The sequence below is a fragment of the Heliconius melpomene genome, chromosome 14, assembly GCF_056956725.1.
Source record: "Heliconius melpomene rosina isolate 202511_hmr_F chromosome 14, ASM5695672v1, whole genome shotgun sequence".
NCBI classification, from domain to species: domain Eukaryota; kingdom Metazoa; phylum Arthropoda; class Insecta; order Lepidoptera; family Nymphalidae; genus Heliconius; species Heliconius melpomene.
The window spans coordinates 9383041-9408148 of record NC_140402.1 but is presented as its reverse complement, the minus strand read 5'-3'; the positions used below and the strand labels follow the sequence as shown (position 1 = coordinate 9408148).

Sequence of the window (25108 nt, the reverse complement as noted above, 5' to 3'; positions counted from 1 at the left end):
TTATGATGCGTAATAATGTATTCCGCCAGCACGAGGTGGATGCATTCCAATGTATAAAAGGTACACAATGGGCTCGCTTATAAGCAAAGTGCCAGCATTTTACAAAAATCTCAGACTCCTTTTAAGTACGATTACATGATGTAATCATTTCGCTTAAGAATTGCGTCTTTTTATCGCATTTCTTATCATAAAATCTAATTTTAAGGAAAAAAGCTTTAAACTTGTTGCTGTACAGGTTTCTATATTATTTTAAAAATTCTTGGCTAGTCCTGTTGTAAGTAAAACGTGTTTTTTTTTTCTATTTCATATCGCATATATATTATTACTATTACGTGTACTTTAAGACATAAAATGTAAAATACACGTTTTTATTTTATCGAAAAGAAAGAAAGTCCTAAAATTATCTGATATATACTAGAAGAACATTTATGACAACCCTCACACTATTTCCCTTAACATAACCTTCATATAGCAACGTAGGAACGTATAGGAACGTAGTGATTTGTCTTAATACTTACACTTCACCTTTTAAATTTAAAAAAAATAACAAAATATTGTTTTAATTAATATGATAGCGTAATTTGAAATCTTATTTATATAATTTATTTTACGTGAATTACGAAGTTGTTATAAAGAAAAAACGCAATGAAATAACTAACTTATTTCGTACATTAATTGTGTTTTGTAGTAATTATATATTGTATATAATATATTAAATATATGCATGTGGTGGATTTTACAGGTAGCTTTCTAAGTCCGCAACTTAATAGTACATGAGAGCTATCCTAGATATGAGGCGTATCATTTACACGAGCTCAGTGGATCAGCTTATAATTTTCATGCATAGAAATTTCTCTATGCCATTAAGGGCAAAAGCAATTGGGTCAATTCGATCGATTACCTTCAGAGGAGACACGGGCCAAGATAACATGAGTTATTGAATGTTTCTTGATAACAACTCTTGGATATTATATTTAATTTATTTGTAAAATATAATTCCTATGTAGGAAATGAGGAACTTGGGCAAGGTTCGCTCTCTCTACCATAATATATAGAAGTTATATCCTAGGAAGTAGATCCTAGTAAGTACTTTCGCTTGTTTTTATGTTGCAGTCTGATAGGTATTTATATATTTTTTTAGCTTCACTCTGTATCCCGCATGTAGCGGGGTAGGCAGAAGAAACTTGAGGACCTAGTTTTAAAACACTCCCTTCCTATTAAAGCAGTTCCGTGTTCTTTCCGCTGAGATCGGAAGATATACTACAAATATAAACACAAACAAAATATAATAAAAAAAAGAAATTTAGATTTATTCATAAATATCAAAACTTCCATACGTAGGTAAAGCTTAAAATCTAAAGCTTTTATTACAAACAACAAAAATGCTTATGTCTCTATCTTACCCTACATTACTTATTGCGTTGACATGGATACATTTTTACCATTTACTTTACAACAAATTCTGACACATTACTTCTTATAGTCTATTTGTTGTAATACAACTGACCTCTTCTGAGTAAGCTAATTTGTAAGATATAAAGAAGATTTTTGCAAATTAATATATTTACATACTTTCTGCGTAATCGTAAGTCTGTAGAGCACACAAAAAGTAAACACCATTTGTACATTCTTCCTAAAGAAAACTCAGCTAGCGGCGAAAAACATTTCGACAAAAAACCTTTCTTATGCAATTTTTATCTGAATCCCCTGCGTAACATATTATAATTTGAATCTAATGGAGTCTACCACACTTAATCTTACGTGTTAGACAAACATATATCTTATAAAAATCCTGACTAAGTCCAATTACACAAATACTAACAGCAATCAACATTATAAATCACCTTTCGCTAATGCATGAAAGACGCGAACAACTTTTTCTATGATATCAACATACACCTCTATGCCCTTTTAAAAAACCTATATATCGTATAATTCGATAATTACCGCCATACTTACATGTATGTAGATAAAAAAACGTCTCTACTTTTTAGTACTGACTAGCGAGTTACACAAGAGAGCTAAATTGTTTACGCAGAAACCGGTCGAGCTACCTGTCGCATATGTTATACATTGCTGCTTTAGTATGTAAAGATTTTTCAATATTCTACATTATCACGTAATGTATGCAAAGTATGAAGATGTAAAAAAGGTAGACTAAGGTTTGGCAGGTCCGCAGTCCGCTTGTATTTAATTTGTAGGGCTTTTGTATGGAAAAAATGTTAAAGAAATTGTTTAAATTATGTTATCTTGTAAGATAATCATTTTGAATATTGATACCAACAATGACTTTAAAATTTTTTTGTTTTATAATAGTAGAGAACAGTTAGATAGGGATAGTACTGAGTATACCGTACATAGCACCCTGATGCCTAGCAGGGTAGGCAGACGGAACCTGGGAATCTAGTGTAAAACATTTCTGTTCCCCACTTTCCGCTTACTTCTTCTATAAAATATAGAAGATATAAGCAACCATTTTAATTTACATGTAAACTCATCCTGTATGTATGTTTATATATTTTTGTTGTCCTTATTTCAAAATAACTGCTTTTTCGCCGGTCGCAGCGAGTAGCGGTTTCTGATATGCAAGTTGAGTGTATACTATTTGGCACATCACAGGCTTCGTTGTCGGTTATATCTATAAATAAACCATGACAATATCGAAAAACTATATCATTATCTTTTTATAATATAAAATTGTACTTGTAATGAAACTTAATTTTACTAAAGGATTTTAAGGAAAACTTTAGTGAAATTCAGATACAACCAAATATTAACATGAATTTTAATGCTTTTGAACGCTTAACTCACTAATTACATATTTTGGATTGTTCAATCTATAATACTAAATAGAATACTTATGTTCCCGGTGACGTACGCCAAGTCGCCATCAAGTAGAGTCGACTCTATCAGAAGCTTGTTTTGAAACAACATTAGCGCAATTCCCAAGCAATGTATAATGCACATAAAACTGTTTAATCAAACAACTTGTGAAACTTGTAATCTAAATACTTTACATGTCTCTTGACTGCGGAGGGTTTTTGTACGTTCTTACGCTTAACTTCTCAGCTTATTTTTAATCTATCTTATTATAGTTTTTATATACTATAGTATATACAATAGTGTAATAGTATATTATATAGTATATAAAATCGGCGGAGTTGACTTTCGCTTCTCAACACGCTCTACTACTCTAGATTTTTTTTACTTCATTTTATTTAAACAATATGGGACAGGCATAAATAACTGATTGTTAAAACACTCCGTTCTCCTCTTTAATCTATCACACCACTATCCAAATCCACGAATAGAACCCACACATATGGTGAAATACCACCTGAATATACCATTTCATTCGCTTGGTCAACTCCACTGATGGTTCAAGCTCGATGACGAATTTCCACTTAATCACTTTATAATGTAGCAGTTCTCCGGAATGACTTTGTCTGGTGTAATTTGCTGAATATAATAAAAAGTAGAAAAAACACTGTAGCAGCACATATTTCTTTTTCCCATTACTTAATTAAATCCAATTAAAAAAAACTTAATAAATAAGTTGTATTAAAATTAACAAATTTATTATTCATATATAATATACTAGATTTAACTTTTTCTTATTAATTAACTTCAAGTTTCTGGTGCAGTAAAGTAAGCCGCGGCGTTGAGTTCCACCACTCAACATCCACACACTCTTAAAATGAGACTTAAAATTCCCCACGCAATGGGTTTTCTGTGGCTACTGAGCTGGTATATAACACGTGGTCGTTTTCATTGTTTCACTTATTATGGAAGATACTAGTATTTTTTGGCGTCACGCTGTATCCTGCAGGTAGCAGGAACATCCTAGTATTAATTCCGTTCCCATTAAAATACTTCTGTTTCCCTCTCTCCGGCAAATTCTCATCAGAGCGTGGTAATGAAAATATTAAATATTTCATTCCTCGAATTAAAATCGAACCCACAACCTGTCGCGTTTACATTCTCACACTTGCGCTTCTGCGCCACGACCGACTTCAAACTCGTATAGTATAATTACAATATAGTTTTGCACAATTATGCAAAGCTTAAAGCTAAATCGCTACAAATATAAATAAACAACGGCCCCAAGGCATAAGCAAATGATAAAAAACTGTCGATCTTATCTCCGCAATGAGCCCGAACGAAGTAGGACTTGAAACAAATCGTATGCGTGAGATTTTGTGATCTTTTTATAGGATGCAATTTAGAACCCGTCGCTGGACAGCAATTACTGAGGCAGTAGAGCTTACATTCTCAGTACATGTGTACGTACATATTTGTGGTATAATGTGGAATATGTAAATTGCTTGTCATGTGATCGAGTTTAATACAAATTTTACCATATTCTTGTATTTTGTACTAGCAAATTGGTACTTGTGGTGCAGTGGCCTAGTCTTGACCTAGGATTGCAATACTTTCTCTGCCTACTAAAGTACAGTTTAAAAGCTAACAATTTTTTTATGTGACTTCATTAACTTCAAAAGCCTAGCGGATATTTCTTTGAAAAACCACTTAAAAAAGTACTGAATTGAGTTACACCATTAAATATACAACGTGTTTAAAAACTAAACAAAACTAACGTGCCTATTATCCCAATACGCTAAATATAAAAATCCATCAAAGACCTCTCCTGCCATGTATATATTTAACAATGAATACTTAAGTTTTCTCCACTTCTCTTAAAGGATAATATGATTAGCCACTTGATTAATTTGTACATGTTTCGCTTAAAAAATAAATGTATGAGTCTCTCGGGACACGCATTCATTAAAATGCATGAGCTCAGGGTTCCCTTAAGTGCGCATCATTTACAATCATACTGTATTGGTAGAACAAATTAACGCTACGTTTTATTTACGTTCTGCTTTTTTAAACAAATTAATACTATCACGTCGTATGGTTTGTTGAAAAATGATTGTTTTGGGTCCAAATTGGTTGAACGGAAATGACTAGTTAGTTACATTTAACTTGATTCTTTCTTTCCTTTAAAGACTTTTTTGTTGAGAGGCGTAACTCAACGTGGCCTTTGTTTTGTTAGAGCGGGTAGTACGTAAAACGTAGTTAAATTCCTCCAGTGGTCTAGTCTTGACTGTTTGTCTGTTTGTGACATCAGAGCTAAAAGAATAATTATTATGAACAATTTTATATGCGCACATTATTTCCATATACATTAATTGATTGTTCTTTTGTTATTACTTACTAGATTACATGGATTTCGAGTTCCTAGATAGAGTTTGACCTCATACGAAGTATTTTCATAAATTTTCCTTTAATATCTCATATAAAACAATATCACGTTATTAAGCATATTCATATCCAAGAGAAACCAAGGCAGAGTGCCTAGTACCAACATACATAGCATACGCTGGAGCGTTCAGCGGGCGACCACCTGCCGCTTTTTACTGATAATTGATTTTTAATGGACTCGCCTTCGGTCAACGTGACTTGCCTTGCGTCTATTAAATTACAGCCATCAATAGATGTTTGGTTCTATTTGTAGAAATATTGCTTTTTCCAAACTCTCCTTACTATTAAAAGATTTAGGCCTTCACATCATTTATGATACTGTAAGTAAAATAGTAAAGCTCACGCTCACGCTTCATCCCTAGCATAGCACACAGCAAGGTAGGCAGAGGGAATCTAGGAACCTAGTGTTAAGATACTTCGTTCCCATTAAGACACTTTTGTTCCTCATTTTCTTTTGAATTCTTGAGACATTACGTGCTCGTAGGCGTTACCGGAGCGAGAAAAATAAAATTAAATCTTTCATCATTTGCATTGATAGGAATTGAACCCACAGCCGTTGCGTTTGAAGTCTCGCGCTCGTGTCACGATGGCCCCAGTATTTATTATACAAAAGTTTGAACTTAGTAAGATTCCACACCAAGAAATCATGCTATTCTTAAATTAATTTAAAAAAAAACAAAATATAGATATATTTTTTAACCGTATTCCAAATTCCGTATATGTATTTGCATTTATTTTAATGTCCTTTTTAAAGTATATTCACTTCCTTTATTGCGTTAATTTGTTAATTGATTAGATGGCGATGTTGATTACATTTAATATGAGTAAATTTGCATTCATTTCGTGATGTAGATAGCATTTAAATTAAACTGGGACCTTTTTATTTAGAAACACATTAAAAATATACGTTGGCTTTCTGGACGTTTATTATGTTTTATTATTGAGGAACGACGAAAACGTAGATGTCACTAAGCTACCTTCATTTCAAGTACATGTAACCTAAATGCCTACTACGTATAATATATAAATTAGCTTTACATATATTCAGTAATGAAAAAAATGCCAAGAAATAACATATTTTTGCATAAACCGGTACTTCGTCTTTTTACACTCTAATTTTCACATGAAATATGTATACACAATTTATATAAAAAGCGTAAAAGTAATTTAATGGTCATTAACATCGCTTTGAAATTTTATGCTTGCGCGTACGCAATAAGATTTTGAATTATTTTTTTTAGTAAAATATAATTTATAAGCTTTTATAAAAATAAGCGTTTTAAAGTTAATGTCATGAAAAACAAAAAGAAAACAATAAATTTATACATATACGCATGTATGATGTAATTTTTATTAACATAACTACTTGATATTAAATGTGTCCATTAAGCTTTATTAGGATAAATTTTAATGAGAAGCATATTTTTTTATACATATATTTATACTGCTTTGACAATGAATAAAATATTATTATCGCAAGAAACATACGCAATTTGCTTAACTACGAACTATATATGAAACTATTCTACAATAAGTACAATATATTATTTCAGTGCTATTTCAAATTTAAAATTAACCGGTAAATCACGTAGCGGGAATGAGAAGAAAGATAATAAATAAAGGGAAGTGCAGGAGTGCAAAATTACGGGTAATAGGTTTCAACGCAATAAACTTCATGGCGTTAGATTTAAGCCAAAGTGAACCTTAGCTAGGTCAAATAAGAACGTAAAATATACTGTGCAACACATTGTAATGATTGATGCACTTTAGGAAGTAGAGTAGGGAATGCAGTGGATGCTGCCCTATAATAAACCTGAAATGAAATTGGCAATTTTCCTACTTTAGAATTGGATCTCATATACATTAAAATATTATTTCTAAATATTAATATTTCATTTATTAAAATTATCAATTAATATATATACTGGTTTCTTAAATTATTATTGAAACAATAACTAGTCGACCTTTGTTTTGGTGGAAATAAAATAGAAAAAGTTGAAGTAATTTGTCGTCGCTATCATTCCATACCATATATAACACATAACTTCATTCCAAACGTAACCATCAACAGGTTTAGTGTGAAGTGATAAAAAATAATAAAATGTCGACAACTGCGACGAGGCATGTGAAATCATCGAACTCAGCTAATATATTGATGTGCAAGCAATGGTGGAAAGTGTGCTGGATGTATGGTGACCAGGAAAAGTATTACAGACAGTTGTACGGAAAGCGGAAAGTAAACACACCGACCCACCCGTATTTCGGTGATGTAGACATAAAACGTCACGGTGCCCAAATTACTGAACTGACAGATGATTTTTTTGAAGATAATTTTAACAATATAGAACCTGCACCAGATGAGAAAAATGAATCTCACAATAAACCGGATAAAGAGTGGTTTGGTGCTGAATCGGAACCCATATACGGTTTCGATAAAACCTGGCAAAATGACCAAAGACGACAACCAATACAAAATTATGATGATGATTTGAACGAATTCTTATCATCAAATCTTAGTAGTGATAATATAAAGAGTATGCTGAGTAACGGTCTACCTCTGGAACCTAAGAGTGAATTGATAGATTCTAAAGAAATTGTGCATAAAAATGGTGACATTTTTGGGAAAACGTCTAAAACAGTGAGTAAAACAAAAAAGGGTGCCATGATCACAGAAGAAACGGATATATCAAGTGATGGAAAGACGATGGCGAGTCTAAAGTTTCAAAGATCATCAGTTAAAACTGGGCCAAACAGAATGAAGGAGGTGCTGCAGCCTCTAAAGGAGGACGCAGTCTTGGATCAATGCTCCCGTAAAAAGTGTGTGGGAGATAAGCTAACTACGACCACAACCACTTTGGTCACTGTCACCCAGACCATCGGCACCAGCTGCAATGAGTAAGTATTATAAAATTAAGTTTATTTCGGTTGCTTAATATCTTAAACAATCTACACGTTAATATTTATTAAAAACAAAATCAAATATTTTTTTTATTATAATGCATTTATTTCAAATAAATAAATTTCTTAATGCCTTGAAAGTATTTAAAATTAATTTTGACAACGAAATCGACTCTTTTCTTTCATTCAATAATAATAATTATTAAGCAATGTTCATTATCTAATATCTTGATAAAATAATAGCAAAGCTTTATTTATATTCTAACATACCATTACAAGACACTTGTTCTGTTCCCTTTGTATCATAAATCAAAGAAAATCAAAGACCTTTTGTACCTGCCACTTGTTCTTATTGTGAGCCTTTGAGCTGCCGTACAAAAGACTTCAACGCGCTCGACTTGCTTGTTAGTTTATATTTAGATGTCCTTATGTATGAAAATAAATTAAATAGTAGTTGTTCAAACAACTTTATTTTTTAGTTTATAGTAGTGAAGTACACATATGATTTATAGTGTTTTGTTGTAGTTTATGTATATATTTTTTCTCAGAGTAAAATTCACTTTTATGACTGCATTATGACATAAATTATAATTGATGTAAAAAAGACATTTTTTTTCATATTACTTGATTTTATATGAAATCTTACCAGAATTTAATATTTTAAAATATTTTTCATTACCTTCCTTTGTAAGCTACGGTAGCGGTCGGTACGAGTATTATCGAACGGACGTTTACCGCACTCGGTAATAGACCAACCGACAACACTACAACTTTGCGGTTAAGAGCTTAGTCTAAGTCTCAAATGAAAGCGAATTACAGTAAATAATATAATAGAAAACAAATTTGTGTATTTGTGTAAATACATAATATTCTTATAGTTGATATATGTATATAAATAAACTTAATGATTGAGATTGTAAGTCGTGAAGCAGTGAGACAGGTTCGATCTCACTAACCTTCGGCGACAGCGTGGAATTCCTCCACTCATTATGCAATTTATCGAACATTTTCCAATGGTCATTGGGGATTTCCTCTGCCTACCGCAAAACCATAAAGCTGTTTTTTTCGCAATATACGGCTCTAATATAAGACATTTAAAAATGTTATGTCTAAAATAAACGGAAAAAGATTTTCAAACTTCTACTTTATTACATTTTTTCTATGAAATTATAGTTAGTATCCGCTTTATGTTAAATATTACACCATCTAAGGAAACCCACAAAGCCCGCAACTTGACCGTAGCGTAGTACAATCATGCGGGTAATTTCTTCGCGTCGTATCAGGTTAAACAATTTTATATGCGGTTTTTAAATCATTTATCAATATTATGTATTACTGTAAAAACTGTCGTAAAGAACAAGTTGCTGAAGTCATATTAAGGATCGCCATATAAAATGTGAAATAATAAACATGTAGAATATCGAGTTCTTAAGCTTATAGTAGTCTTCTGAATAAGTCATAATTATGATGTTTCTTTATTAATCCATATATTTTTAAATAACATACATAAATTTATCATTTAAATAAATCAACGTACCTAAACTTGAAGCTGTGTTTGTTTATATGAAGTTATTACTTATCGTCAAACGCCAGGGTGGCCAAATACTTACATGAATATTAAGTTTCACGCGTCTCAATTTCACGCTTTACCTACTCTGTAGTGGTAGGGAGAAAGAACCTATTGCATTACATGTGAATTTTGTGAATTTCTTACATTCCATTTTTAATTTCTGACAAGATGTTGCAATTTTACGTGTTTAATGTATGTGTATGTAACTTAACGATGCGCTTTACTTCAACAAAACAAGAAACATACACAACAATATAATTCAATATTCTGAGTGGGAATCGAACCCATAACCATTAGGTGTTAAGTCAGATATATATATATATATTTATACAAATTACGAGGCAAAAACACGCAAATTTCAATAACATACAGTTATTTTTATAGAAGTTAATTGATGTTAAGAGATCTTACTATCAATCTTTTACATATTATGGCAATTATTGTATTAAATAATTTCTAAAAGTTAAACAGGTTGTCTTAAAAGACTGGAAATACGGCATTGTAACGTTAGATTTAATTTACATATTTTTAATATATTCATTTCATTTTCAAGCGAAACTAAAAGAGCTGGTAGATGTTTTATACCGATATCCAGACGATAGCTCTGGTAGGCCTTAATAACAAAGTTTAACGTAATATCTCAAAAAGTAATAAAACGTGCAGAACGTAGTGTCTAGACACTAACCTAATGTCAAAACTGTCTATTTTTGTGCTCTTACTGGCGATATGTAAAACCAAAAAAAAACAACAATCGACGTTTTTGCTTATATTTAAAACACGTTCATGTATTCTTATAGCTTCTATGAAAACTTTAAACCCCGCTAGTAAAAATTATAATTAAGCGTATATATAATAAAACAACGTATTTTTTACATTATTTAAATGTGTGGTCAACTTACCATCGCACTCTGTTGACCAGAACGAGGACATAGTATTACAATATATTTTTAATACACTAATGATTACTTATAAGAAAAATACGTTCTTTCATCACCATTCCTATATTTTAGGAACCAATATTATACGTCTCAATTTGCCGACTTTTTTCTGATATAATCTTTGTCTCGTTATTATTTTACAAATTTTCATATTTTTTTTATATATTTGCTCTAAAATTGAAACTATATATAAACAAATTACTCTATTATTTCCACCTATACAGAGAAATTACAATCATAATCTAAACGATACTATAAGATCAAACAATTAATGATAGTTGTATTGTTACACAAAAGTTACTCGTTGTTAGCAAGCTAGATAGAACTTACATGAAGTGAGCATGTCAGCTCACCACTCAACTCACTTTTCAAAAGAGCGAAATGTGGTGAATGCGGCACTTTAACGAAGATGAAATAAACGTACAAATAAATTCTTATTTACTTTAAAGCTCGCTTCAAAGCTACGAGCCGGCGTACATTCCTTTATCATTTATTACTACTTTTAATACATTTAAGAAGAAGGAAGTTCTCATACGACATAAATAATTCGTATGAAATCGCCGCATGCGCAGCCATAAATACTAGCGGAAAATGATTTACTGCGTGCGGAGATAGGAATATTATCGTTTAAACTGTTTATAATGAAATAACTGCAGCTATAATTATATTAAAGTATATTATGCTATATGGGGGATGCTATGCTATGTGAGAAAGAATAATAAACTTATGGAACTCCCGTCTCTTTATCATTTTGTTAAAACATATTTTTTTGTTTTGTCTTACAAAAATGTATGTGTATTTATTCCGCTCACTTTTGACCAAATCTAAAGAATCTAATATAATATTATTAAACACTATTTAACTTTGTTGACTATTCATCATTTTTCGTTCATCATCGTTTTTGACAAAACGAACAATATTTTTCCTAGAAAGAATTAAATAAGACCACCGCAGTGCAGTGGGACCATGTTCGAGTGTCGATCCTTATTCGAGGGGAAGAATTATTTTCGTGTACTCGCTACGGTAAACAAAATTGCAATGTTAAGTTCCGCCACACAATACACAGTGCATTCAATTCGAGTGAAAATTGGTGATTGCAGGATTTTGAAGCTGGGTTTCCTTCACCATCCCTGCTATAGGATAGGATAGGGGGTGGCAAATATTTTTTAATTATAAACAATAAATCAAAATGATCACAACTTTAAAGACATACAATAATCATAATTTAATTTTACAAAGTAACGAAGGCTACTTACTTATGAATGTACTCGCAAGAGTGTCTGTTGATTTTCACAGTAGCCTGTGATATTTTGTTCTTGTCTTGCCCACACAAAAATGTAACCCTTAGAAAGGGACAGTGATATTTAGTTTGACAGTAACTTGTGATATTTGTTCAGAACTCAAATTTGGTTGACTTCACAAAGTAAATGATATGCGTTTCTAGTAAGTGGTCCCAATGTTGTGATAGCTGTTCGATTTATTGGGCTCGTAGGAAACTGGTATGTTAGAAAGTATTTTTTTACTTAGCTAAGCCGTGATATGAAATTTGTATTACAAATTATCGAAGTGATTTGGTCCTCTAGAAAAATTTTTTTTTTTTACTGTATTTTTAAAGTAAAGCAGCTCACAGCTCCTGGCATTATATAGCGTATCAAAAGTAGTTATTTATTTATTTTATTTATTTATTTATTTATTTATTTATAACATTTAGCAAATTTAAACAAGAAACAAATTGGACGATAATAACCGCATTAGTGATACACTGTGTCGCGGCTATCAACGCTCACCTCCCTAGCGTTGCTTAGGTACTATCAATATACAACTCACTAACTATTGTAAATATATGAAACAGAGCAAAATTTACAATGAAATACACAGAACAACTCTTATAGTAGAGTTATATTACTATTGTAGTGCTTGCAAAAGTTATTTGCAAATGTACAATGACAAAGTCAAGTGAGGATACTCGTAAGCCTCTGACTGTAAACGCAATAGGTTGTAGATTTGACTCCACTCGAGGAGATAAAAAATACTTAATAATATCAATTCTTAGGTGTGGTGTCGAGCAATACCTCTATAATTAAGCGGAAAGTGTAGAGCGAAAGTGTCTTAATGGAAACGGAGTGTCTGAACACTAATTTGTGTGCTGAATACAGTGTAGAACTGAGAAAAATGGCACATTTTAACTTTAATTGTTTTAATATACGTTTTTTTAAGCTACACTATGACATAAATAACATAATATGTCACGCCGTGCTTTTGCCTCGTCGCAGAGCGAGGGAATGAATATATAAAATATTCAATTTACGCGAGTGAGAACTTTTTTATTTTAAACATGATTATATATCCTCGCGGACGACGTCGCGGGTAAAAGCCACTGATAAATTCTCGGAGCAATATTTTCGCTTTACTTAGAAATTCTCTGCTAATTAGTGCATTCTCTAACAAATAGTCGAGACCAATCGTGTAGATCTAAATTCCAGCGCCGGGACAAGTGCAAGTAAATACACGGCCCCATAGCTTCGAGTTAGTTACCGTTGCAAAATGAAAAAAAAATACGCTTTTTTTATTTTTAGCAAGTGTTATTTCACACTCAGAAAAGAAATATATCGCTAACGACTAATATATATTTTTTGCAGTTTCACTTTTTTTCGCCGAATAAATGTAAAAAAACATTATTAGTTTTGTAAATGAATGAGTAAATGAGTGTCTTGACACTATTATTTCCTTACGGGAGATGTATAGAGGTAATTGATCATTATTAGTATGCTAGTAATATAGTTATGTTTATAAAGTCAACTTGGGGGTGAGGTAGGACAGCATCTAACTATAAAACTGGCCAAGAGCGAACCGGAGAGAAAAATAGCAAAAAAATAACTATTAGCATATTTAAGCCCCTCTTAAAAAATAGTTTTATTTTAATTTCATTATTTATTTTAATGTGAAAACTTGATACACAACGCCTCAAAAATTGAGATGAAGCGGAGAACAGAGTGTCTTAACACTAGGTTCCTGCTTACACTATCGTGCAGCAAAAAGTGTATTTTTACCCATACAAGTAATAAATCTATAGAGCAGATTAAACGACAAATGAATAACTTGCTTCGACGTTCTAGTTACTGCTCTGTGTGAGATTATTAAGCGTTTTAATGAATGTGTGCGAATGAAATATTACGATGGGACCGATATATCTAAAAATAAGAATAACTTTTAAAACTATGCAATTTGTAAGCTTATAACGTTCGGTGTACGGTGTTGAGATAAAAAATAGACTGAAAGTGTAAAACGGAATATCTTAACACTAGGTTCCCCTTGTCCACTCTAAAGCTGAAAAAAAGCCATATTCTGGTAGTAGGTTCATTATTTTACGTATTAAGAAAATAGTAAGAGCTATTCTCTTACTATTTTCTTAATATTATCTTCATCTTATCTTGTACAGTTTTAACATATGCAAATTGATACTTTTCAATGTCGAATAGCCATTTATTGTCGTTTGCAGTAGATGCAGTTGAAGTGCTTACTAAAAATATAATATTGATATAAGAGATAGTATAAAAATGATATAAGTAAGTGTAAGGAACTCAGTCAGAAGTCGTTACATTTAAAGTGTAAATAGCACCAAGCAAAATACACTCTAGCTGGACCTTTCGGTATACAACTATTATAAAAATAGTAGGCCGTTATGGTGCAGCAGCATTATATGTGGCTGTTAATCCGATGGCTCTAGATGTTTATTAAAGCAAAAAAATAGAGTCATTACACTCTTTTCATATAGTATATAAAGAAAAAATACAGCAAATTGCATTAACTTTAAATATATATATATAAATACTCGATACAATTAAAATACAACAAAGCGGCCACAGTCACTAACACTCAAACAGACCAGTCCTTTCGTCATAAAATAAATGGACGATACTGTTATGCAAAATAATAAAACGGGAATGGCGCTGTTAATATTTTAACTGGCTATAAAATAAAGTGAGAATAAGAATGGGACCAATATATAGTTAGAAAATACCTGTATACTTGATTGCTGGGACGTAGATTCAATTACCAGTAAAAGAAATGATTATGTTTAAAAATATTGTCATTTTAAATACGATTTGCAACTTTCGTTCTCAAGGCACCGTACAATTTTCGAGACAAATTTGCAAGTTTTAAAGTGTTGAATGGGGGGACCTAATATAGCACTTATTTAGTTTTATACCCTTTGACACATTCCAACACTATATTCTTCACATTCCACAAGAAACAGAACTTGACTTCCCGCCTTGTATCCAAATTATAGACTTAAAAATAAATAAATTGAGATTGTAACTACTACCACCATATTCATTCAACATACTCTCCGGTCTCCGCGCACCTCACGTTTTGCCAGACATTTCGTGTTAAGTGGCCGAATTTTGTTTTGTTACTAAACGAGAAATATATTTTTGTTCCCGTGACTGGGAATCGAACCCACAATCATTTACGATTATTATATAATAATGATTGTTAAACTTTCAACGGCTAGTTCGGGCGATCACTACGGAAGCGTGTCGGTCACGGTGTGATCCTATGCAAGGTCACTAATCTTTTTAGGGTTCTATGAAATTTTATTACTGTAAATTAAAAAAAATACAAATATCGATAAATTAATTGAATATTACGATACAAATTAATATGACATATTTTTCTTATAAATAGCTAGTCACCCACAACTTTGTTTTGTTATTGTTTGATTTTAAGACTAAATGGATTTTTTTTTCTTACTTACTGTAGGATCGAAGTTCCTATAGGGACGGAAAAAATGGATTATTTTCCTCTCTTAATGCTTTTCTATTCTACTTAACCTGCTTGACATATTTCTTTTAATTAATCTTAGCAGAAAAAAATCTTACTATTCTATTAATAAGATGGCTTTTAAAATTTTCTTGCCATAATAAAAAATATAAATACATATATTTGTTATGCAGAACCACTGTTTTTACAAACAGATCGAACTTGACGATATAATTTAACAGATACGATGGTGTCCGATAGGAAACATTTTGTAGGGCTTCAACGCCGCTTCCTGACAGAGAATACGGTAAAAACATTGTTCGAACTTATTTGAAAGATACGCATCGTTATAATTACTATAAATTATTCTATATTTTACCGCTTACCGTCATTTTTGAATGTTTACTTTTAAGATATTGTAGTGGCAAAGTGGTACAGTAGGCTAGCGCGATGGTTGTGAGTTCGATTCTCACTGCAAGTAAGTATTTTAAACATAAAAAAATCATATTTATACTAAAATAAAAAAAATATTTTCAACATGCATTAGGTACAACTACAGAAGCCTCAAATTTGGGCTTCATAAAATAAAATGAAAGATGGAAAAAAAACAACGAATGAATGAATGAGCCCGTATCGAACGTTTGATTGATGGGCAGCGGTGCAGTGCGCGTTTTCATAATAACACGTTAAAAAACTTTCAAATGACGTATCGTGTGACGTTCCGTTGCGCTTGACGAATTGTTAATTCTACGTTTTTGTAAATTACACCTGGATTTTGTCAAATTATCATTAAATTGTCGGTATCCGTGATAATGTTGATGCTTCCACACTCAGTTCAGGGAGTATTTTAGCTTCCGAAGGTATAATATGGTAGCTTGAATTCAGTATTGAAGTTCTACCAATGCACGGCGTTTGGTCTCGAAAATTTCGCAGAAAGTGGGGAAATGCTATGAGGAAAAAACTTTGTTCTTTATAATACACAATGAGATGGATCGATCATATCAATAGTTCCTTGAGAATATAATTGAGATTTTGAAGCGTTGAGTGTTGCTACTCAACACGAGATGCCTCGAAATTTCAGCGAAAATGAGAAACATCTCTCATCTGCTTAACCTGTTAAAAAATTCTGAGATTGACTCATTTAACTAAGCAAACTCTTATGATTTATAATATTAATGTAGATATATATTCTGAATATAGACGATATTACTTCATGATGTGAAACAATGGAAATATTTTTTTAACACAAAATCGTCCAAGTACCTCTTACACGTTGCTCAATCAACTCAAAAAACTTATTACCGTATGTAATTTGGTAAGTCCGTGTACGGGAATTAATTATTACTTAATAACACAGACATCATATACATAAATAAATATATCTTATAAAATCTTTGATTTATGAATATAATTAATGAATAGAGACGCTATCAGGGCACATTGAAACAATTTTTGTCACGAAACGGTTCGATATCGACGCTTTCTATTTCTTCCTTCGGTAACAAAGAAAACGCGATGTTGATATCAGTAATTTAATATGCAATGGGCAGCAAGTAGGGTACGGAGTGTGTTAACACTGGGTTCCCTTTGCCTACTCTGCTAATCCCGGGACGCAACAAAAAGCTAAAAAAAATCTTATTACAGAAATGCGTAATTACATACATTATATAAAAAGAGCAATTCAATACAATCCCGATGCAACTTAGTTCGCGATGTCATTCGAAAGCTTACGATCGTGCTTAAAGCTTTACGTGGGTTTATACGCGTCATTACACTCGCTACATGTCGATGACAGATTTTATTGGTCCATTTGAACTAATCTCATGAATGCATTCGAGTTTTATTACGTCTTGTATCTATTTAAGCCTTTTTGTTGTATTTAAATGTATGATAATTGTTGTTTATTGCTTATTTTGTATTTTGATGCAGGTGGATGTGGTATAGGGTTTTTTTTAAATTTCGTGCTCTATTTTGCATTACTGTAGGGGTGGCGGAGAGAATGCAGTGTTAAGACACTCCGTCCTCCACTTTTCACGCTAATATAGCATGTTGAGTATTATCTAACTTTAATTTGATTATATTGAAAATTTCTGTGATTTTTAGTTTGTTTTTTTTAACATTACCTTAGTAAAGTGATTTGTAGGTACTCAACAGACGCATACGGAAATCCATCGTGAAAGAACATAAGAGAACTTTGTATATTTATTTAATGTAAAGAAACGAGAAAATACATAAAAAATAAGATGACATGTATGTAAGACACATGACAAGATGTTATCGCAAGAGTGTTAGAATATTACTACTTAAATATGATGAACCGGGTTATTATCAAGACATCGTTAAATTTCCACAGATGAAATACATAAAAGAAATACATACATGTATTTCTGTTGCCGCTATAGCAACCGACACTGACTCGCACTTGGCCGTTTTTTTAAAGCTTTTAATTAAGAATCAACTTTAATAATTAACAGTTACTTTAAAAAAATAAAATTACTAAAATTCATTAGCAAAATCGAAGCACGCTACTAGTTTTATTTGTAACTTAACAACTAAGTACACGCCGCGTGGGCTCCATAGATCGCGATTGCTGAATTTATTCCCTATTGCCAGTGATTTATACGTATTTAATAATATATCATTTTAGCTATCATTTATTAAACCATGAATATATTACATATACTTTATTGTTTATAAATTATTAGGCTTCCTATACTTATTGTAGTTTAACAGATTGAGATATGAGGGTAATATAGTCCATAATTTATTTCGGGCTTGAGTTTTGTTTTTGAAAAACAGAAAGTGGAACCTGGGAAATTGGTGTTGAGACTCTCCATTCCCATTTAAGACACTTCCATTCCCTACTTTTCACCGAATTTTCGAAACATGATATGAGATATTCGTGTCGAAAAACGAAAAGCGTCGCTTCTTCGTGACGAGAACAAAGAAATGAAGTACTTTAAATATTTACCTCCCCGATACCACTATCGAACCCAGAACCCTCGCTTTTACAGCCTCACACTTTCCTGTTTTGTCCTTAATATAAATCTACTATCTAAAACGTAGTTCAAATTGTAAACACATAACAAAAAATAAAATCCAATTAAAGCTCCACAACAAACAAAAAATCAAACAAAAACCCTATTAAAAGAACATGTGAACATATTGCATTATAACGGCAAGCACACTTACCTGTTAAACGCACCTCTACTCTACTCTCCCAGTAGGCGTAGAGGAGATTGAATAAAATTTATTGGCCATTATTGTTATTAGCGCTATTTAAATATCTATAAATTTACTCTTTTGTATTCAATTTCACACATAATTTTGTAGTCATTTATATCACACAGCTCTTGGTGTTGTCATGGCACAAGTGGGAGTGGGTTCGATTCCCAAGAGAAGACTTAATTATTTTTGTTTCCCCGCTTTCTCTAAAAAGACAAAACGCAGCGTTAAGCTCTGCCACATTCCGGAGAATGAAGTGTCTTATCATTAAGTTTATTTACCTATATTACTGTATGAGAGATTAAGCGTGAATGTTAAAAATCATAATATTCTTACATGATTTTTTTTATTGGTATTTCTTATATGCATATTGAAATAAGCTACATTTTTTTGTTTATAAAAAAAATAACTACGATGAAATATAAATATATTAATTAATATGTAAAAAAAATATTGTAATAATATAAAACAACACTATCAGCGCAGTAGTAAATACCTGTCAAAAGTAATAAGGTAGTGAATACAATTAAAAAGAGGCATTTTCATTCGAAACTTCTTTTTGCTTTTACGACCGCGGCCCTCGATTGTGCCGATGGTCTCTTAAGATATTAAATTTCTCAGTTGTCAGCGAGACCGAGATGCAGATATGAAAGTCATTTAGTCCTAATTTATTTTGGGCTTAAGTTTTGTTAGTGGCTTTATGTTAAACCACATATAATAAGGTAACAGAATTTGTCTTTAAGCATTATATGTACATCTCTATACAATACTACTCGTTCGTTTTAAAAAATAAAATGGAAAATTCATAACTCGTTCTTGTAGGATTTTCGAGAAGTCCTGTTTTGGTTCGCCTCCACTCTCTAACCTATATACTTGCCAAATTTCAAATTTCTAACTTCAAAAGTTCCGTCCGTGCGTTGTCTGTCAATAACTCAATAAGGGTAGAATAACAATATAGAACAAGTATATTACTTATATACATAAAGGTCTACGAAATCAATTTATTTCTATACCACTGTCTGTCTGTACATCGTTCAGTAAAGCACGCCTGTTCAATCTCCTTTCATGAACTTGTTGTGTGGAATAAAGTTTAACGTACAAACCTCTTTGTTTGAGATCCAAATGACTCTTTTATAACGTCGGTCTTCAGTTCCGAGATAATCTTTACAAGCCATTTTTTGTTGATGTCAATAAAAATAATTTACCTCTTTAATTACTGAACAAAACAAGGTTGCTTGTTTTGTCTTATAAGATACACTATAAAGTAGTGTCCAGACAGAACGTAGTGATGAGACTCTCTGTTCCTAACTTGTGGCACAAATAATAAATTGACAGTAGGGTTGGAAACTACAACCGTAGCTTGAAATTACATTCAGACGCTATATCATTGCGCCACAATGCTCTTTATTTATATTTCTATAAGGGTTCCGTTTTTACCTTTTGAAATACGGAACCCCAAAATGAAAAAGAAATATATAAATACATACTTTTTACTTTAAAATGTAAAAGAATGGAATGCTGTCGAAGACGGGCTTTCTTTTAACTTCATACGAGTACACTGTATACGAGCCAAGTGGGTGCTGGCCGCGCTACCTTCATTAGCATGGCCGCCGGCGCCGAGCACACCTTACGTCTGTGTATCATTTCTACTCTATAATTACTTCTATCGATTTTTTTTATTATTATATGAGTCTTTTTATATAAACACTTCAATTTGTCTTAGCAGACAAGGATAAAACAAATCTATACTTATATTATAAAACTAGATATTTGTTTAAACGCGCTTATCTCAGGAACTACTCCAAACATCAAGAAACGCTGTAGGCCTTTGCTTAGGTAATTATATAATGGTGTACATTTTAATGTATTTTCTCGTTTTTCAAAACAGAAATATGTTTTCTTTTGCATGTTATTATTACGTCAAGACGGTATAACATTTAGAAATATTTAATTTAGAACATTATACAAGTATATTATAGTAAGCATAACAAATATTTTGAATAGCATATTTTTTTTATAAATACAAAAAAAAATATGCTATGGTCATTTTTCCAAAGAATTTTACAAGTACGTTGATCCCCTTAAAGCCTTTTTTATTTTTGCTTAAAATTTAAAGTAAAGTATACTTTCAATTGTTGAAGCACACAATTTCAAACTTGTGCTAAATTTCACAGTACTTTTTGACTGAACATCGCCGCATTTAAAAACATTAAAAATGTTCACTTATGAGCCTAAAAATATACAAACAAAAGAAATTATGTTCTTTAAAGCGTAAACAATACTTTCAAAAATACAATGCCCAAAGTGATGGAGAAATAGTGTTATTCAACTGCACGCGATGGTCGTGGATTCGATTGTAATAAAATCAATATATAAACAAAAAAAAACTAAATGTATGAGTACACACGACCCAGAATACATTTCTGGTTTTATTTTACTGTCTACTTTGCCAAACATTGGAAAATTATTAAGGAGCAAAAACGTCTACAAAGGTCTCACTAACATTGCCATTACTGTGTGGGAATGAAGTGATAAATAAAGCTCAAAATATTTTGTATTCTCTTTTTCTACCTTTATGACATTAAAGATGTACGGTCCGCAGGTAGTCTTAGATGCAAACTTTGTACACACTTCCATTAACGTTTGCACAGCCTTGCTCTACAGAAAGTATCATATTATTAGTTAATGCACACCGTAGATGTTATATTGTTTTATAGTTTGGGCAGAGGGAATATAGTGTTAAGACACTGTCTCCCAAAGTTCGCTCAATATAAGGATATTACGTGTTAAGTGGCAGAAGTTAACTTAAGAGAGCGACAGAATCTATAAAATTAACAATTGCGAGTGGGAATCGAAACTACAAGCTCCGCCTTCACTGTCAGATGCAAAACCACTACATCACGGCCTCGATGTTATATTTAGAAAAAAGCCAAATGTAAATATATCAATTAAAAATAAAATGGCAAAAAACAACATCGAAATTTACGTTCAGATTAAAAAGTAAAATTATAATCTTATAATTGGAAACATATAAAATTTCAACCAACTGCCATAAATTAACAAAATAATCGCGTATTTTAAATACATTAATTCGTTCAGTTCATATCAAACAATCCAAATACTCCAGTTTCATATAAAACTGTATACAAAATTGCTATAATTATACGAAGATATTACTGTTTGTGCTTAACATAATGCAATAAACTCATATTTACATATAGAACAGAAATTATTAAAGAACAAATTGTATCGCTGTTAAGTAGCACAAGTTTTACTATTTCTAGCACAGGAATGTCGTTTACTTGAACAGTTTCTATGTGAAAAAATGTGTTAAATTTTTTTTTCTAACGGGGTACCCAGAGAGAACGAACGTCAAACGATACGATTTTCGCATTCTTTGCCTCTCTTTCCGCTCACTCTTGAAGTCATGCCCAAAATAATAAAGGGGAAAACAGAGAAACATTGTGACTTGAAGAAACACTTACGTCTACCTACTCAGCATGCCGCCAGAACTGCTTAATACAAGAAATTACATTAACTACTACTACCACTAGCTTTAACATGTTACCAACTTTGGAAGTAACGTCAACTAAATTAAAACATAACATAAATATTTATGAAAAGCATAATTTAAACTACTTTAAAAACGATTCAATAAACGAAATAAAACAAAAAAGTATTTTTAAAAGGTCAATTAATCTAATAAATAAAGGCAAGAAACATATTAATTTACATACAAAATAAAAACCTCACGCTGTGTCATAATGACGCCGTACGTCACTGCGGCGTCGCGCGTCGTCTCACGGACGGGTGTGTCTTAATAGCGCAGCATCGTTATTTATCACCGCGATTAACTCGATACTAATTTATAGTGGGGACGCGAACGTAGCGATAAGAATATGTTAACTTTTTGTATGCGCCGTCGATTGTAAGCGAGGCAGTTGTGGGTTCTATTTCCAGTTGAGAAAATTAATTACTTTAATTTTCATTCACGGTAGTAACAAGACAAAGTACGACGTTGAGTTCCGCCAATGAACTAGCAATGTCTCGAGAATTGGGCGGAAATTGAAGAATGAAGTGCTTTTATACCAGATTCTCTCTGCCTACCCTGCTTTCGAACTAAGCGTAAATCTGCCTTTCTTTTAGCTGTTAACTAAATTAGAAACCACATTCCGAATATACAGTCGAGTTTGTTTTATTTGCGCCGTAACGAAGTAAAAATTTACTTTTTTATCGTTTTATTCACTCTATCTCATAAACTAAAGTGTTTATTACAGGTTCGGGTAAAGAGCCTTATAATTGTAGCGGTATGTATAATGTCCGATAAAATAAACGTTTTCTTACATTTTAATGTTTATTGCACATTTTAATCGACTTAATACGATTTTTAAGCGATTTTATTAAATATATGTTATTTTAATCTTATATTCTAGATTCATTTTATATAGCAGAGCACTTAAGGGTAACCTTAAGACACTCCGTTACGGGAAAAACTTTTATTTAGTAAATTATTTAGTGATTAATTACTGTTTATGATTATTTTTCATCTCAGATATGAACCCAAAATATAAGTTCTAACAACAAAAGAAGTTAAATTATAACTAAAAAACAACCTTATAGCAACGAACTCTGGCAACGAACATAAAACTAAAGAGCACAGATCAAAGATAAATATTAAATGTATGAATAGATCTGAATATGGATGTTACAAAAGGTCGTTCGTTTTGTATAAAGGTCGAATCCGAGATCAATAACAAGTATTTTGTCAGACCATAAAGAGGTGGAGATCGATCTCAGTAGGCGGCACTGTGAGAATAACATTTTAATATTTCTGCAATATTTTATTATATTTATTTTATTAAATTATATTAAATGTAAAATAAAATATCAATATCAAAATATTTTTGAACCAATTTAGATTATATTTCACGAGGGAATTTTTGTATTAAAAATACTCCGTGCCAATTTTCGAAACATTGCGTGTTGAATGGCGGATGTCAACGGCACGCTTAGTTTTGCTTAGAGAGGAGGTCGTCTCAGGTTCATGGTTTTCAAGTTCGGGCTCTATCATCGAGACCAGGTCGATAGATTATTAAATCATCACCCGATCTATGATCCGTATTTATAAATCGCTCTCAAGTCTAAGGTCGATTTTGAAATAGCGTTTTCATTCATAGATATGTAATTAATCAATCAAACCGGCATCTCAAGATCGATTTTAGACTAGGGAACACTTTTTCACAAAAAACGACATACTTGACAGTAATTTAAAAAAGAGATTCCTAAGACATAAACAACAAGTGAGTCCTATTAAGATTTTATTTAGTGCCTATTCATGCGCTTCAATGGAATTCTTAACGTATTTTCTCTAAGAGCTTTTATCTGAATTCTTTATTTATATCAGCTATAATGGTTTTATAAATGTGTTGAAGAGGATGTGAAAATATATGTACAGTAGAAAATAATCTTTGTTCATAAAATAAACATGATATAAACAATATCGTTATAAACGAGGTTTCATTTCAAAGTAATAAATAGTTGCCTTTCGCGTTGTGGCACTCTGGCAATAGGTTAGAGAGCCGGGGAAGTCCGTCACTCAATACGCAAGATCTTGACTTTTGATAGAGAATCAAGTGTCTTAACACTAATTTCTCTCTTCTTTGGCCTGCTTCTTTTTCTAAGTATTATATTTTGTCTTTAAAAAAGCGACAAAATCTAAATATTTCAAGACTTGGCTCTACAATAAATATTTTTTTTTTTTCAGCTACATGTTGTATCGTACACGACTGCTAGTGTTAAACACTCCCTTCCCTATTTTCCACCGAATTCTAGACGTATTGCATGTTGAGTGACATAACTCAAAGCCGCACTTTGCCTAGACAATAGACTAGAAAATATTAAATATTTCCATTTCCTCGAATCGAAATAGAACCCACAACCTGTCGGTTTATAGTAACCCGCCTGTGCCTCTGCGCCGCGACAGCCTCGAACTATAAAAACTTCTCTCATATATTTACTGGCAGGAGTCTTTTTCGTTCTTAATTTACATATAATCTTCTTAAAGTTGACCACGCTTGTCAAAGTAAGCGAAGTTTAATTTGTATTTAGTATACCTGCTTCGGTTTACTGACTAACATCATAATATCTAAAAAGATACTGAGTAAAATTCTTATTCGACATTAAAAATTAAAAATATTATATGATTCCTTTTAATTTAAATCAGATATATTTTGACTTGTTCAACATTGATTGAAACTTACAGTTTCATCAAAGTCGGTGCAGGAGTTTAAAAAGGGGCAAGTATAATAGAAGATAATAAATGACAAGTAATGGAAATTATTTTAAATAAAGTAATTATATAAAAAAAATAATAAAAGTTACGGTGTATTTTTTTTCACAAAAAAATATTTATAATTTTATTTAACACCACAACAAAATAGGGAAGGGA

At 31.8% G+C, this 25108-nt stretch overlaps 1 protein-coding gene across 3 annotated transcripts in view; it reads left to right on the top strand.

Annotated features, from left to right (window-relative positions):
* The window catches only part of LOC146532337 (uncharacterized), a 114191-nt gene that overhangs the window by 1522 nt on the left and 87561 nt on the right, over positions 1 to 25108 (top strand). For all 3 annotated transcript variants that reach the window (XM_085197151.1, XM_085197152.1, XM_085197150.1), the window contains exon 2: positions 7337 to 8160. In XM_085197151.1, the coding sequence (XP_085053277.1) occupies positions 7367 to 8160 (794 nt within the window). In that variant the 5' untranslated portion in view covers positions 7337 to 7366. The remainder of the gene's footprint in view (positions 1 to 7336; positions 8161 to 25108) is intronic.